General features: G+C 41.9%; 1 protein-coding gene across 1 annotated transcript in view; it reads left to right on the top strand.

Annotated features, from left to right (window-relative positions):
- Positions 1-16,690, top strand: part of cyfip1 (cytoplasmic FMR1 interacting protein 1) — a 63,936-nt gene that overhangs the window by 4,549 nt on the left and 42,697 nt on the right. The window contains exons 2-9 of the mRNA XM_088913032.1: positions 8,955-9,075; positions 10,284-10,373; positions 11,462-11,539; positions 11,949-12,050; positions 13,112-13,293; positions 14,999-15,095; positions 15,633-15,761; positions 16,189-16,293. Of these exons, the coding sequence (XP_088769158.1) occupies positions 8,959-9,075; positions 10,284-10,373; positions 11,462-11,539; positions 11,949-12,050; positions 13,112-13,293; positions 14,999-15,095; positions 15,633-15,761; positions 16,189-16,293 (900 nt within the window). The 5' untranslated portion in view covers positions 8,955-8,958. The remainder of the gene's footprint in view (positions 1-8,954; positions 9,076-10,283; positions 10,374-11,461; positions 11,540-11,948; positions 12,051-13,111; positions 13,294-14,998; positions 15,096-15,632; positions 15,762-16,188; positions 16,294-16,690) is intronic.

Here is a 16,690-nt window from a genome sequence, read left to right as displayed (position 1 = left end):
GGGCCTCGTGTCTCTGACAAGCACATTTAGAAAGTCATCTTAATTCCTTTTTTTTGGCTAAAATACAGAGCCATGGGTTTTAAATGGAGACAAACCTGAGTAGTTTCTTTTGAAATCCATTATATACAGTTCTTGATTTCCCCTCTTATGTTAAACTCGCCCAACTTAGGTTAGCCTAATCTTAGCTATTGCAATTACATTTTCAGTAGGTAAAAGACATCTTGTTCAGAACGGGTCATACACATGGAGTTTCAGTTCTTAATGAGTGACAACGGTCTACATGTTGACATTATAGTGGAGTTAATTGAATATCCATCCATCCATTTTCTGGCCACTTTATCCAATACCGTGTTGCAGGGGAGCTGGAGCCCATCCTAACAAGCAGTGGGCACAAGACGGGGTACATCCCGGATGGGAGTCCATTCCGGATACAGCCACTCACTCAGGGTCAGTTGCTCAGAAGCCAGTTAACCTGAAGTATGGATTTGGACTGTGGAATGGAACGCATGAGAACATGCAGGGAACGTATCAAATCCATCCAGGTTGAACCCAGGAAGGAACTGAGCCCAGGGCCCCAGCGCTGTGAGGCAGCAGTGCTAATCACTGTGCTTCCAGGCTACCAGTTAAATAATTATTTCAAATATACGCAGGGCATTTGGAAGCACTAGCAAGGCGGAAACCCACTCCCTAAGGGATCCTCCTAGATTAAAGATTGCATTCTTTACATGCAGTACTATTAATAATCCAAACATTTTTACTTCATTTGCTTTCAGTACGCATTCCACCATTATATCTTTTCTTTATTTTTTCGGCCAGACTTTAAACCATCGGACGTGTTTCTGTAGTTTCCTAAACCACATTTTTCTACTTGGGTTTATGGGGCATGTGATAAGCGATGACAGAAATCCTCCTCACTTGCTTGACGGTTCGCATTGCATCTTGGTCTATAAAACAGCGTATTCGTTGCACTTTCTGCCTGACGCCAGGGTGAATACTTGCTTGCTAAAGCTGAAGGCGTGCAGAAGCTTCTTTGCCTTTTCCTGTGTGAATTTGTTAAGTTCCTCATTTAAAGTAGGTTTGCATATGTTGTCTAAAGTAGTGTGGTACCCTTCTAAGAGTTCCGTGAGAGTTTGCTTGTCAATAATTCCATATGCAGTGTATAATGATCCTAGTTTGGTCTGCCATGAAAATAGCCATCCCAGCACAGGCAGTATCATACGATGGAAGAAGAAGAACCCAGCTGCCTGCTGCCATATTGCGGTTGTAAGGTTGCGGTCTGCAGGGGACGAATGAATTAAACCCTCTGCAGATTTCTAAAAGGAGAAGTGAGCCCTCGAGAGTGTGAGGATGTGGAGGGAGTGTCGGAAAGAGAGCTGAGGGGGAACAGTGAGCTGTCGCCCAGCCTGCTGGAGTGGGCAGACTCTTGCTCTGCCTGTGCCCAATGGGAACTCCACACGTGTGCGCAATTTCTCTGGGAAAGTCTGGAACAGACAGTCGGCCAGGGTGGATAACTTATTTTAACTGTACAGATTTTGTTTTCTTTTTGTTTTTGGAGGGGTTGTCTCCTGCTTTTTTTCCCAGATTTAATTTTCACCCCCCCCACCCCCACACACCCCTTGTCTTTCGGGTGGTGTAAAGGCCATGTTTGGAGTTCAGCTGTGTTACTGCTACCCAGCTGCTTCAGTGTGAATGTAAGCAATGAGGACTAATCATCAGTGCATCAATGTGTGTACCTCAGCTGAGCCTGGGACACCTTTAACATGGAAAGACCTCTTACAGGGTAATGTGGTGGTTTTCTTCCAGTCCTCGAGTCCAGTCCAGCGGGGGTCCCCCATGTACAGTCAGTATGGGCTCCTGCTGCCTGTGCTACAACAATATTCAAGAACATGGACCCAGATTCATAACTGTCTTAACATTCCCCTCCAAGTAAACGTTTCTTGTTAATGGTGTAAACATTTTCTGGAGCTGTCGTCTGTGACGGATGGTGGGTTTGCTTGAAGGCTTTCATGTTTACGAACCAACCCAGCCTACATTTGGTAGGCGGTTCGAAAGGGATGTTTAAAAATCTAGTTTCCCAGATCAAGACAATTATTCCTAACGATATAGACCAGATTTGTTTTCTCTTCCCATGGCATGCACAAATACGCACACGTCACTGGCCTGAGTGCCTTATTAATGTTGTAGACAAAACCGGTTTCAGTGTTTCATCTGAGTTGATCTTGGAGTGCGTTCTCACCTTCTCCTGGCAGGAACTGATGAGTAAAAACAGCGCTGAGCTCGCACCGTTCTTTTGTTCGTGTTCATCGAACATGAAAACCGAAACTCCTGCTACATGTCGTTCCCCGAATGTCTCATGTGCATGCACCAAACGTGCAACACTTTGGTTACTCAACAAAATGAAGGTGTAAAACAATTCTCGATTTTTTTGGTCTTGCAAAAAGACATTTTCCGACTGTCTGCAGCGCGCTCATTAACTCCTGAAAATGTGCCAGCCGGGGCACTTGAGCAACGCTAATATACATGTCTAGAAGGCAGGCGCTGCTTCTCACTTCCTAATTCTGATATCTCGATGCACATAACTCCCTTGTCTGCCTCATCCTGTTAATGTCGGTGCAGTGTTAGAAGATGTGTTGTGAATATCTGTGAAGCCCACTGGTTCAGTTTGTGAATGCCAGTCTTCATCATGGCAAGGGAGTATGCTGAACCACCACATTCATTTCTTTCATTTCAAGGGCAATTTCTAAATTATATTTGTGTCCTTTCACAGGACGATGGACTCCAGCAGTGTGTCATATATAAATGATTTAGGAAGGGGTTGTGGTTTCCCTTGCTGGTCACTACTGTCTGTTTCTGACAGATGTGGTGTTATTACTGCTTTTCCTTCTGCTCATGATGGTGTCTTTTTCTTGCCTCCATTACTGGAGGAGAAAAACCTTTGCCACATCAGGCTTGTGTTTCATGATGTTGATGAAGCCATGATGTTTGTGTGGGTAAAACTTCCAGGTGGTCGTATTTCAGGCTACTCCTTGACCTGTGGGTGGCTAATTTGAATTCCACACGTTAAGTAAAATACTATAAGCACATGTAAAAGATTGAGCTACAGGTAAACCTTTGCCAGCAATGTATTCATGTTCATTCAGCCACGATAATTCATCTTAACATGACCGTGAAGTAATCGCTGACCGTAGAGAAAGTAGTTTAAGCAAATAATGACACAGCGACAAGAGGAGAGATTATTGCAGATGTCTTAAGTGATATTAATAAATCCAAGCATTAGCTAGTATCATTGTCGTTTTCTGCGTATTCATGAATGTGGTCAGAGTATGTGTAATGCAGATACCCAAAATGCTTTGTAGACAATCTTAAAGTACAAAAAAGAAGGGAGTCCTATACTGATATTCTTCTGAAAGTGTGATGAACCGAAGTGAAAAGTGATGAACGAAAAATACTGGAGTTTACCGATTTTGTTTAACTGATTTTTTTTCTAATGATATTAGGTTTTCCCTTAGTGTTATTTAAAGAAACGTGTGGGGAGCAGCATCAGTGTGCTTTGTCTGCAAAGGAGCAAGAGAAGGTCAGTTCCAGGCTGAAATGTAGTAAGGGGAAGCAATATTGTTTCTGTTGAGCCTTTTCATACAGTACCTGAAGGAGAGAGCAGGGGGTCAAAGGACAGAGCAGGCGAGAAAGGTTGTCCATATGAATGGAGATCTGGTGGAGGGGTATGAAAACTTGACATCTGTGCATAGATGGACAGGGTTACAATAATTAAACTGTCATTGAGAGAAGGAGGAAAGTGAGCTCTGAGTTTAAGGCTAATCTTGGCTTTCTGTTGTCTTTCTGAAATAGGAGTTGTGAAATCCGTCTAAAAGGATGCAGGCAGAACGGCCAGTAGAATCGGGGCCAGGAGAGGTGCAATGGGGAGCTATCGGCTCGGAGAGATCTTTGATCCTCACTGCTCCGACGTATTTCCTGAGGTGGTCAGCTGGCCAGTCAGTCAGTTGTCGGCCTGTCTTGAGACAAGTGTCAGGCTGTTTTCTGCAAGAGGTGTTATATTGTGTGTACTTCAGAACTGAAACTGTTTTTGTTGGTTTTTGACTTTGATTGGTGTGGAACCTACACGTCAAACCTGACAACACTGGCGACAAATTTCACATTGAACAACATGCACTTCCTGGACGCACTGGAATACAGGAAGCAAGCCAGGCGTGCGCTTATTAAAGCGTGTTTGTTGACCTTTCCTGGCATAGCAACCAAACCGTTTTCATGAAACGGAAGCGACTGTAAATGGCAGAAGTATGATTTCATACATCAGAGTCATCAGGAGTGTGGTCAGTTGAGTTTTTGGTAGGCTGCTGAGCAGCTCCAGGACAGGGGTTGGACTTGACGTCATTTCCCAGGGTGCTCAGGGCTGTTTCTCCATGTCGGGGTGGGCTTAAGTCCGAATTTAATGATGCCTCTCTAATATTAATGGTGAGCTTTGTGAGTTAAACTGGAGACACTGTAGGCACTAAAAAAACACACCTGTGACTGTATGGGGCGATGGTGCTGCTGAGAAACCCAGGTTTCGAATAATTAAAAACTACGCTCCAGAACACTAAAAAGATGGGATTTGTCCACCGAGAGACTGAGGTGTCAGCAGTGGGATTTATTTTTCTTTCTGACCAAGTTTGTCCAGGCTATAGATGCTAAAAAGGCAGCCAGCAGCCATAACACCCTGCAACTTACAACTGGCAGCCCACTGAAGCTAAGCAGGTGTGAGCCTGGTCGGTACCTGGATGGGAGACCTCCTGGGAAGACCTAAGGTTGCTGCTGGAAGTGGTGTTAGTTGGGCCAGCAGGGGGCGCTCACCCTGCGGTCTATGTGGGTCCTAATGCCCCAGTATAGTGACGGGGACACTACTGTAAACAGGCGCCGTCCTTCGGATGAGACGTAAAACCGAGGTCCTGACTCTCCGTGGTCATTAAAAATCCCAGAATTTCCCATTGGCCCTTACCAATCATGGCCTCCTAATAATGCCCCTCTATGAATTGGCTTCATCACTCTTCTCTCCTCTCCACTAATAGCTGGTGTGTGGTGAGCGTTCTGGCGCACTATGGCTGCCGTCGCATCATCCAGGTGGGTGCTGCACATTGGTGGTGGTGGAGGGGAGTCCCCATTACCTGTAAAGCGCTTTGAATGGAGTGTCCAGAAAAGCGCTATATAAGTGTAAGCAATTATTATTATAAAAAGGGAAGTAAAGAAACGCAACATTTCTGCTGGGGAGCCTTCTTCGGGTGTCTGTTCCTTTGCGGCCTACGCATGCTGATGCACATACTTGAACTATATTATCTTTTGTCGGTTGCTATACGTCATTCTTGAGGCATGAGAATTCAGAAATGGTCAAACCCTTGCAGACTGTACAGTGATCAGGCCTTCTAAACTGTCGTGTTACTGTCTGTATGAAACTAGCTGAAAGGAAATAATGATCAGAGACCACTTGAAAAGCTTTGTCCTTAATGGTTTTGCACTTTTGAGTTTGTATGTGAGAAACTGATGCTTTTGGTTATTGTTTTTACACTCTGGAGGATGCAGGCATTGTTTCTGTGCATGAAACAGCTTGCACGAACTCAGAAGTGGACCCTGTAGCCTGTAGCTTTGTGCAGCTTTGAGGAACAGGGCCCTGTCAGCCTCAGCCCATATAATTTCATGATCTCTGTCTACACGAAGAGACAAGGGGCTGAAACTAACTTGACTTTTATTCAGACCCGTGTTGTACAGCTCTGTTTTTAGCTGAGTTTTTGTGGTTAACTTAAACCTAAAGTGTGTGCCTGGTACAACAAAAGCTGCTTATAATTAAGTGGGATTTTTTTTATAAGCATGTGAATAATCATTTCTGCCGTTTGAGACGATGTCATTTGCAGACCGTGATGCCATAAATTAGTACTGCCTTATCATGCACACGAGTACAGGGTTTTAAGCAAAAGCAGTGTGTGGTGGAAACAAAGTTCTTTTGCTCGGAAGCTTGTCTTTTGAATTTTTCGGCAGTTCTGTGGAAAGTGGTGATGAAATTGAAGTGCTACTCGGATCAATCACAGTAGCTGCCAGTCAGTGTGTTTTGAACAGCAGCTGAATGTTTAAACAACTGCTGCATTATGGGAGCATGAAAATACACAGCTGGGGTGTTTACAGGAATCGGTATCCTGGTGTGAAGAGCTTCTTCTACACCCATGTTGTATCCTGTGAGAGGAACAGCCCCTTCAGAGCTAGGAAGGTATTTTGTACGTCTAGGGCACAGGTAATTAAAGCGTTTTGTGTCTGTTAGATTATGGACGAACTTTGCGCTAGTGCAGGCTCACAGTTCTGCTTTACAGCTGCATGAGCGTACAGGCTGCTTCTGTTTCTGCTCTGATAAAGACACTACTGTTTTATAATTTCTATTCCTAATCCACACACAAGAGACTGAGCACTGTTGGATTGAGCTGCAGTAGTACTGTGCAGAAGAAAGCACAAACAGTGTACAGCACTGCACTCTGTCTGGTTGCCCTTGTTTACACACATCATGTGGCTGTTATTTGCACCTTCATTTTGAATGCATTAACACTGATGAATGTGTTATCCCCTTGAAAAGTGGAAAAAAAAGCTTAAGCAGCCAGTGCAGCATTCAGGTGAGAAACCAGACATTGTGTAGCTTAGATGGCTCTTGTTCTGCTCCAGTACAGTCATTGGCCTCGGCTGCCCAGTTCTCACTCTACAGAGTCATTCTAATTGCTGGATAGGTTTTCACTTTTGAGGCTGTTGCGATGGCCAAGCTGAACTTCTAACACTGAGTTAGAAACTTTCTTGAGTTCAATTGGTATGTGACCCAGGAAGAGCAGCGCGTCACTTGAGTAGTGCTGTTTTCACTGCTTTTACTTACATTGTGCCTTTTAACAGTACTGTCACTTCAGAAGTGCCTCATCTGATTAAAGCGACTTCCAGGTTTCTTGTTATTATGTTGGCTAAAACTTAACAGTAAAAGGTAAAGCCAGTATGCAGCGTATATATACTGTATATAAACCTGTAGTCAAATATGCAGAAATGAATTTAATATTATGCATTTATGGCACACATATGCAGCTATGGCACATGGTAGGTGAAAGTGCATCAGTCCTATTAGGATCTATAGCTCAAATGCTGTGAGCATGAAGAAAACCATCCAGTCTGTAAAGAGACCCCAGTCACTAAAAGTGTGATTGTCAGAAATGGACGCCAAGATGTGTGTGTGTATATTAAAAAAAAAAACATTTGGGCTAAACCTGGCTTACATCACTTTTAAAATAGTTCCTCATGAGCCAAGTTATAGTAACTGCAATTGTTTTTGTGACTTGGCATCTGTTTCTGGTATTTCCTGGTTCATTCCTTGGAAGGAATCAAAACCACACGTTCATAAAAGGACTAGCAGTCGAAGGAGTCTAAATTGCTTTAGGTCAAAATGTCAGAAGTGTGAATTTGTCTTGTATTGTTTAAGAATGTATCCTGGGTGATTCTGTTAATTAAGATGTTCTGTTCTGGGTGGTAGATACTTTTTCTACCTCTTCCCTAAACTGATAACCACAGCAGCAGCAGAAGTTTGTTCCTTTTTCTCAGGGTAGAGAAATTCGAAACGGCTTGTTTTATTTCCTTGTAATAAGGCTGAGTTTCCCTTTCCTCCTTCTCCTGCGCTTCACATTTTTCTCCCCCATTCCTAATTTTGTATTCGTTCTTCTTCAGTGACATGATGTTGATAATTGAACATTTTTCTTCCCATCTATAACTGGCTACTGTATTTAGATACTTTTAGGTACTTTTTTTTGTTGTTTGAAGCACTGCTGGATATGTGATAACATATGTGATGCTAATGGTTTGATTTAGTTCAGGATATTCCACTTTGAGAAAAACATGAAAACCACAAATGAGGGGAAGGGGTCTGGCCTGTTCAACTTGTTTGATCTGAGGATCTCATTTGAAAATCTCTCTTGAAAGAAGCCAGCTTATCGATAAGACGGCGTCTTCCAGACTCCCACAGCCCTTTGTGTAGAAACTTTCGTTTTGCTTTCTATACAAACTATTTCAATACATTATTTTCTGTATGAATTATCTAAGTACACTTCCTGATAGTTGTACCCTGGTGCGTTTCACTGTTAATTCTGAAGAAGAGTTGTCAGTACCTTGGAGGGTTTTAAATACTTGAATCAGGTTCCCTTGAAGTTTTTTCTGTCCAGTACTGTCAGTGCAGGACCTTCCTTTAAATTCCTTAGTAGAAGAATGTATCGGGTTCTTACTTTCTGGTTTGACTTCGGAGCAGCAGTATCATTTTTGCAATATGGTGAATATAGGTGCACTGCAGGTGGACAGTTCATATCGCTTCTTCTCGCCTGTAACGTGCGTAGTAATCCCCTGCTGGTGAGCCCTCTGGCAAATGTTAATCGCCATAATGAATTAATTTTTGTCTGTCCATCAAAATGTCAGTGGTTTTCCTGAGGAAAGTCGTTTTCTTGGTATTTACTTTGTGAATTTGTAGCACAAGTATTGAGTTTCTTCTGAAGCTCAGTATATTAGCGCTTTCCTTTTGTCTAAAAGATGAAGCAAATAACATTCTTTTATATACAATTTGAACCCCATAATTTTTTAGTTCGATTTACATGATCATTTGAATGTCTGCTGTATTCTACATAAAAAAATAGAATAACAAGCTGGAAGCTGCTGAGTGGAGATACCGATTTTTCCACAGAGAAAAAATGTCGCAAAGCAGCTGCCTGTGCCTTGCTTTCTGTTCCTGATTGCTTTGTGTGTACTTCAAAGTGTATGCAATGTATTTTACAAATGGCATCAGTGCATGAGTCCATCGTGTCCCACTTCGTGTGGCCCGGTCTGGTTTGTAGGCAGGCCTCAGGCGGATCTTCCCGGTCCTGGGTCTGCAGCGGTCTCACTGCGTTCCCCTGTGCGTGTCTCCGCAGCGCCATGGCGTCCACTGTGACCCTGGAGGACGCCCTGTCCAATGTGGACCTGCTGGAGGAGCTGCCCCTCCCGGACCAACAGCCCTGCATCGAGCCGCCGCCCTCCTCCCTCATGTACCAGGTGAGCTCTGGCGGACCCGCGGACCGGCAGAATCGCTGGTTTAATCTGGCGGGCGGTTCACGGACTGCAGAATGGTTTTTGCAGACGGGGCTTGTTCTGTGGTCTACCGCGTAACCACTCGCTGTGCCTTCCGCTGAAGTGCTCTCGCTTTTATGTAGCCGTCAATTGCAGTACAGTGAGCACACGTACAGTATTTTGGTAAATCGATTATTCTGTTTTCAGTAAATGCATATTTATCATTCAGTGTCTGCTTACATAGGCCATGTGACTGAACAGAGTGAGCAGTGCTTCCTGTGTCTTCTGTACAGGGCAGTAGTGCCTCAGTTACAGTCTACTTGATAAGTGCATATTACAAATAAGTACTGAGACAATGTGTATCAGTCGATTGTTAATATCGTTCTTGGATGTCCTGTCCTGTGAAATGTTATCTCATACTCTCCAGCACACAAATATTGTACACTAGCAAGTGAGGTCCTTGTTGCATTATGACTGCTAACTTGACTTGTCACACCTCGTGAAAGGAGATGTTTGGCATGCAGTGTCATTTGAATAAACTGGTTTTCATTTACCTTTTTTAGAAAGGCACAGTGCTTTTGGCATTGCCATCTCAAATGTTTCTGCAATCCTGTGCATACTTTTGGCCTTTAGCAGAAGGATTCAAGGCAAATTTCTACACTAGTATTTCATAGTTTTGGCCAGTCTTTGTACCTACCTGGGCTTCCTTGAAGACACTAACTTGTGATCTTCTGATACTACAGAAACTGTAGTATAGAGTATGTAGTGTAGGTATAGAGTCTGTTTACAGGTATTATTTTACTAAATTATCTAAATTGGGGGAATAAATTGAGATGGTCCTGCCGAAGTCGGTGTGATTTTGCATGAAATGATCTATTTAATATATAGGTAAATAACTCAAGTGATTGCTTGCGGTACATGTGTGTATTGACTGGATTCAATTGCTGGTTTAAAATTTAAAAAGAAAACATATATTTATAAATAAACAAATATATAAAAACAATCTGTAAAATAATACATCTGGCTCAGACACTTGTCCTTATACTCGGCTGGATAAGCATGTCAGAGGACGACATGTTATTTTATACAAAGATCGTTTTCATGTGGGTTCATGTACCTAACCTTTCAGGTTAGGTGATAGATGTCTGTGTAGACCAAGGCCGTAATTAAACGGGAAAACTTTTTTCTTTCAGCCGAACTTCAATACCAACTTTGAAGACAGGAATGCCTTTGTCACTGGTATTGCGAGATACATTGAGCAAGCAACGGTCCACTCCAGCATGGTAAAATCTGCCGTTCTGAAATGGTCTCCTTGAGCTGTTTCTTGTGTGAATAGGAAAACGCCTTGCAGTGAGACACATGGTGAAAACCTCCTTTTAAAAGGTCAAAACTTCCCAGTTACCTTTATCTTAACTCTTCTACTCAACATTCCTCATTCTTCACACCTGAAGAAGGCTCCACAGCTAAAAAAAAAAGTTGTTTCTTCTCTTTTCAGCATGGACTAAACCGTTGTTTGTTTTACGCTTGTGCGTGCATCTACCTACTTGAATTTCTCATTCTCTTCCTTATATGTAACCTCAAGATGCTTTCCCCAGTCGAACATTCAGTGAGAAATCCCTCTGCTGAATTGTCACTGCCGGTTAAGTGACCAATAAGTACCAGATGTAAATACCCTTGTTGCTTGCAGTTTTTGTTTTCAGAATATTGGTTTCCCCAAACAAAGGTGGGCTTATTGTAATTGAGCAGTGACAAATGCTGTTTTGATGGTTTACTGCACTGCTGTAGTGCTTCATTAGTGAAGGATAACTACTGTGTGAAAGGCATTTCATTTAGACAAAAAAAGCACTTTGTATGCAATACAGCACACTTTCTGCACAGGACTGTTGACAGGGCGCACTGCATGGCTCATTGAGAGCTGTGCTGATAAGCTAAATTTGAACTGTTTTTGTGAGCAAGAGGGAAAGTGTTCTCTGTGCTAAAGAACTTGAAGCGAAAAAGAGAACCTGCCATTAAATAAAAACACTAGCTGAAGCTGTACCTTCATTATCTTGTATTATACAGAAAGTGCACATCCTGTGTTGATTTTTAAACTCATGCAGAAACACAAATTTTCCTTCCCCTTTCTTAACTCCAAATTTGCATTCTACGAAGTCTGACTGATATAAACTGCATGTCTTCCCTCAGCTTATATCTCTTTAGGATTTTCAAATATTTTAATGAAATGAGTAAAATACTCCTGAGAGAAATGCTTATCGATGTATTTGCAGAAAAATCCCTGTGGTGTCTCGTTCGTATTGTCAACGACCTGTATGGGGAGGTGAGGAACTGATGCAGTTGTTCTGTCTTGCACTCGTGTTCTCTCTGGGTTTAGAATGAGATGCTGGAGGAGGGTCAGGAGTACGCGGTGATGCTGTACACCTGGAGGAGCTGCTCCAGAGCCATTCCCCAGGTACTGTCTTGCCTTCTGTCCAGTCTTTACAGTCTACACAAGAAGGGTTACAATGGCGGCTGTCTGGTCCATCTTGTTTGCTTAGCCACTAGGTAGCTCAGTGATGTGGAGCAGTGCTGAGGGTTTAGGCATTTAGCTGAAAGGTTGTGGCTTCAAGTTCTAGGTGTGGTTCTGCTTTTGTACCTCTGAACAAGTAGCCCCAGTGCAGCCCCAGTAAAATAACCAGCTGCATAAGTGGGTGTAAATATAAGTTCTTTTGGATAAAATTAATCAGTCAGATAAATTAGCCATTGGAGGATCTCTTATCACATTTTTAGTGGGCACCCATGTTTCTTGCTCATGTTTTGATAAAAGGAAATACAATTATGGTGGTTCTGTTTAATTTAATATACTTTTTTTTTCTCCTCAGGTGAAATGTAACGAGCAGCCGAACAGGGTGGAGATTTATGAAAAAACAGTGGAAGTCCTGGAGCCTGAGGTTACCAAGCTGATGAACTTCATGTATTTCCAGGTATAAGATAAGTCTGCTAAAGTTAAAAATGCTCAGTACAATTCAAGTAGTCTAGATCAGTAGCCCATTTCTCCATTTGGGTTCACTGTGCATTCATTAATCTACTGAAACATCAGCACTTTCTTAAATGTTTTGCTTTTTTGCATCCTCACAAATAATTTTGACGTTATTCTTCTGGAAAAGCAAATAAAAATGTAACATTTAAAATCCTAATCCTGTCATTTTGGAATATTTCTTTAAGCAGTGCCAATAAGCACTGAAAGGCTGTATTGGTATCATCTAAAAAGACATTTTATTCTTTTACGTTTCAGTATTGGCAGTATAAGGATTTTCAGAATGACAGGGCAAATTTCCAACTTAGGTTAGGTGAAAATATTTTAAGTATAGCAATGTATTTGCAAATGGAAAGTGATGTAATGATTCACATTGCTTCATTGTGGGGTTTTTTTCCTCTGTTTGCACAAGCACCAGAAAAGAGTGCAGTGCTAATGAGCTCACATAACTTGAATATTTTCACATGGGTAACCAACTGCTTGACACATATTAGTGTACAACGCCTAAATGCGGAAGCATATGTACATAATCCCTCTCCTTTATTTATGGAAGAAAGACGAACCTGTGTTTTGCTGTCGTTGTGATTGGTTGCTTTGTTTTCCTCTATTTCACAGGCAGTTGTAAAGGCATCAGGGCTGCAAATGAATTAGATAACATCAGCCATAGGTTACAGGTGCTGTGGGGATGAATTGCTTTAGGTTAAAATTAATATTTTATTCAAGTATTTAGCTACTGTTTGAGTAGCTGTTGCCAAGTTCCTTGAGGTTTTGTGCACATTTTCCCTTAATCTTCTGACTTCTTATGTATGAACAACTTCGTAAAATCCCATACATTCATATAGCCTCATGGAGAACATAAAACTATTATCCAAGGAAGGCATTGTATTACAGCTATAACCGGCCCCGTCTTCTCTTGCCAGATAAAGACAATCCAGCCCTTTAAGCTTATGCGTTTTCCGAAAAGCCCGCGCTTCTGCGTTCAGCTTCTCTCTCTTTCCTTTCGGGCAGCGCAACGCCATCGACCGCTTCTGCGGGGAGGTGCGGCGGCTGTGCCACGCCGAGCGGAGGAAGGACTTTGTGTCAGAGGCCTACCTGCTGACGCTGGGGAAGTTCATCAACATGTTTGCCGTGCTGGACGAGCTGAAGAACATGAAGTGCAGCGTCAAAAATGACCACTCCGCGTACAAAAGGTGAGGGGTCGGGTCTTCCTTCCTCTCGTGATGCCTGGCTTAGTCTCATGCGAGGGCCAAGGCTGGTGGCGAGTCAGAACTAAAAGTGCTTAGATGTAAAACCAATGACCTTTAATCATAAAGCAGCTTGAGCTCTGTGCTTGGCACTGCAAGTTCTCAATACACCCCCCCCAAGAAAGGATGTCTTTCAGCTTTTTAAAAACTGAGGTGCCAAGCAGCTTTCATAGAAACATTTTCAGGGATGGTTTAAAACTTCTGAATATCTCGAAATGCAACATAATGTGTTTGAAAAAGCGTAGGGAGAGATTGCCAAGGTTAACAGGAAGAGCAAGGCACGGCTTTATTACTTCCTGCAGCAGAGATGGGGAAAAAAATCAGGCATGATCTTTGTCGAAATTGTTCACTAGGTGGCAGCAGTTCTCTGCTTCTTTCCTTGGCTGTTTGTTCCATCGTGCCCGCAGAGAAAACTGTCAAGTATCAGAAAGATCATTAGATTCAGAGAATACACTTCTAGAAGAAAATAAACTAGCTGTCTTTATCCTAGAAGTAAGCTTTATGTGTTTTTTTGTGAAATATATGTCTGAAGTTGAAGCATTTCTCTTTTTTGTTGTAATGAATTATAAGTATTTAAAATATAAAGTCGTGCTTTTGTGCGTTTGTCTTTATGTAATATAGGACGGCAGGCTGCATTCAGACAATGTGAAGGTTAAAATGTGCAGAGCCGCTTGCAGCTTGAGGGGATTCAATTTGTGGAGCATCCATTTTGCTTGATGTAGTCCAGTGGTGAGAGAGGACAGGATAAGATGGGTTGAGTGTAGAAGAGAGGAGGTCCCAGCACTGGAATAGACATGGGTCTCAGAGGCTGTGTGGAAATGAGCCTTTTATTTATAATACAATCAGAGCCTTGATGTCTTCATTCTGTACAGAGGTGCTCCCTCCTTTTGGGTTTGACATACCTAGGAGTAATACAGAAAAGGGAAAATGCTAATATCGGAGTGAGGCAACAAATTTAAAAATGATCCATAAATTTGAAATTGTTGCTTTGAAGTACTTGTTTTAATAATGTAACATTATTAAGTTTTACTAAGTTTGGAAAGTCATGCTTAATCCAATCGGTAACCAGTTTTCTGAAATGGAATGAATTGTTGTGCAAAGTAAACTGCAAAGAGTTGTATTAGGCTTATTACCAAGTCAAGACATGTGGTATGGGTCTGCTCTCACTTCAGATGAAATAATAAAGCTCTAATTACTGTCGTCAGATTGAGTAGCAGGTAGGTTAAGGCCAGTTGTCTGTCTTTTTTAAGACTTAAAAATGATACATCTTCACAATCTACATCCTTCAGTCAATCTACTGTCAGCCTCCCCGTGGTTGTTTGAAGAGTTAATTGTGTTATTGTGCAGCTTGCTCCTATGCTGTGATGTACTGTGGATTGTTATAGACTTCATTTGCCCTAGTTTACAGTTTGAGTGTTTGTCAAGTGCATTGAAATAATACACATCCTACTTTTTTACTCTTTCATTTGAGTTTCCCTTTGAATTGTGAAGGCCAAAGCTCCAGTTTTGCCAACCTGGGATTGTTGGAGGAGCTTCTGTATCCCTGATCGTGCACAACCTTCACTGTTCTCAGTTTACACACAGATCTTTTAAAATGTGTGTGCCTGAAGGACTGATTTTTGAAACCTAATATTTTTCTTTTGCGTTGCAGAGCAGCCCAGTTCCTTCGGAAAATGTCTGAACCTTCATCCATTCAAGAGTCTCAAAATCTGTCAATGTTTTTGGCTAACCACAATAAAATAACCCAGGTACTTTCCTTAATACCTTAATACAACTATTGTGGTATTAAAAGCTTTTTCAAGTTGTCACCCGCAGCTTTTATTTAAAGCATCTGAACCTGTATCTGCTTTTCAGGAAACTCTCAGACTTTGTGTTCAAAAAGGCCTTTTTGTAAATGGCAATACTTTGTTTGAAATACAAAAACATATTGTTGTCAAGACTTTAATGATTTTAAAAGCACTCTTCTGTGCTTCAGTGGTTTTCAGCACCTTAGGTGAAAGAAAAATGAAGGCACACAAATCTCATGAAAAGTGTACATTATGCATTACTGTATGTAGGATACAGCAAGCAGCTATGCAGTAAGGGAATATATTCCTGAGTTCACGTAACTTAGTAATAAATGACTGGTTTTTGCACTTGAGATCTTCTCTTACAGCAGGAAAATAAGCTTGGTTTAGTACTTTAAAAACCCCTCCTAAAGAGATGGCTTTAGGTGGTCTTAAAGAAGTATGTTGATGTAAGCCTTTTTAACAGTAGATTGGCTGGGATGTTGACTTCTCTTTCAGTCTTTGCAGCAACAGTTGGAGGTGATCAATGGTTATGATGAGCTCTTGGCTGACATTGTGAATCTCTGTGTGGATTATTACGAGAACAAGATGTACCTCACTCCCAGTGAAAAGCACATGCTGCTCAAAGTAAGCTGGGTTTTCTCGTCCCATGTGTGCGTTCTTTCTATTCTACCTGTTCTCGTGAGGAGTTTTGTACTCGTGTTTTGAGGTCCCTTTATATACGTTCCATTTGATCACGCCCTTGCACTTATCGACTTCTTTCCCTGTCTGTTCAGTGTTATATTTCTGATTCGGCTGGAGTTTTACTGTGCTTTACTAAAGTTTCCACCAGATCTGGAGTGCTCTGTTGAATGGCCGCCTGCCTTGTAGTTAACGCCACTGTGTGAGTGTGGCTCTGCTACCAGCTAGGCTTCTGTCTGCTTGCTGACCTTGACTGATGGGATGCTGTGAGGCAAGTGGACGTGACTAGGCTGCATTCAGCTCAAGCCGATGTTGGGGAAAAACCGTTGTACAGGCAGAATATAGCTTGAATTAATTGTACCTCTCTTTTTAGGTGATGGGGTTCGGGTTGTACCTAATGGATGGTTCAATGAGCAATATTTACAAACTGGATGCCAAGAAAAGAATAAATCTGACCAAAATTGATAAGTTTTTCAAGGTAAGCCCCGAAGGAGCCAGTTGAGCTTGTTGTGCTTTTATCACTGCATTGTCAACTTAATCTCCTGCTGCATTCTAGTGTTCTTGTTCTTGAATGTCCATACTGTACAAAAGCATTCATTTCCAGCAAAGGATTAGTCAAATGTGTTGGAAAGTAAAATTATGGTTTTGAAGTAGTTCTCCATTATTCAGTAGAATTTTTTACAATGTTATCAACTGTTTATTTCTTTATCATAAATAACTTTTATCACCGAGTCACCAAGTGTGACTTTATTTTGCTGACTGAGAATTGATTCTTGGATCATTTTACAGCACGGAGAATTTATTATGAGACCTAAATTACTTGTGTCCAATTGCTGTTAGTGAACACTGCGTATGTTGCTCAAGGAAATAAACTC

The sequence above is a fragment of the Atractosteus spatula genome, chromosome 4 (genome assembly GCF_055471065.1).
Source record: "Atractosteus spatula isolate fAtrSpa1 chromosome 4, fAtrSpa1.hap1, whole genome shotgun sequence".
Taxonomy (NCBI): domain Eukaryota; kingdom Metazoa; phylum Chordata; class Actinopteri; order Semionotiformes; family Lepisosteidae; genus Atractosteus; species Atractosteus spatula.
Note: the sequence above shows the minus strand (reverse complement) of the source record. Positions and strands in the feature narration are given on the sequence as shown.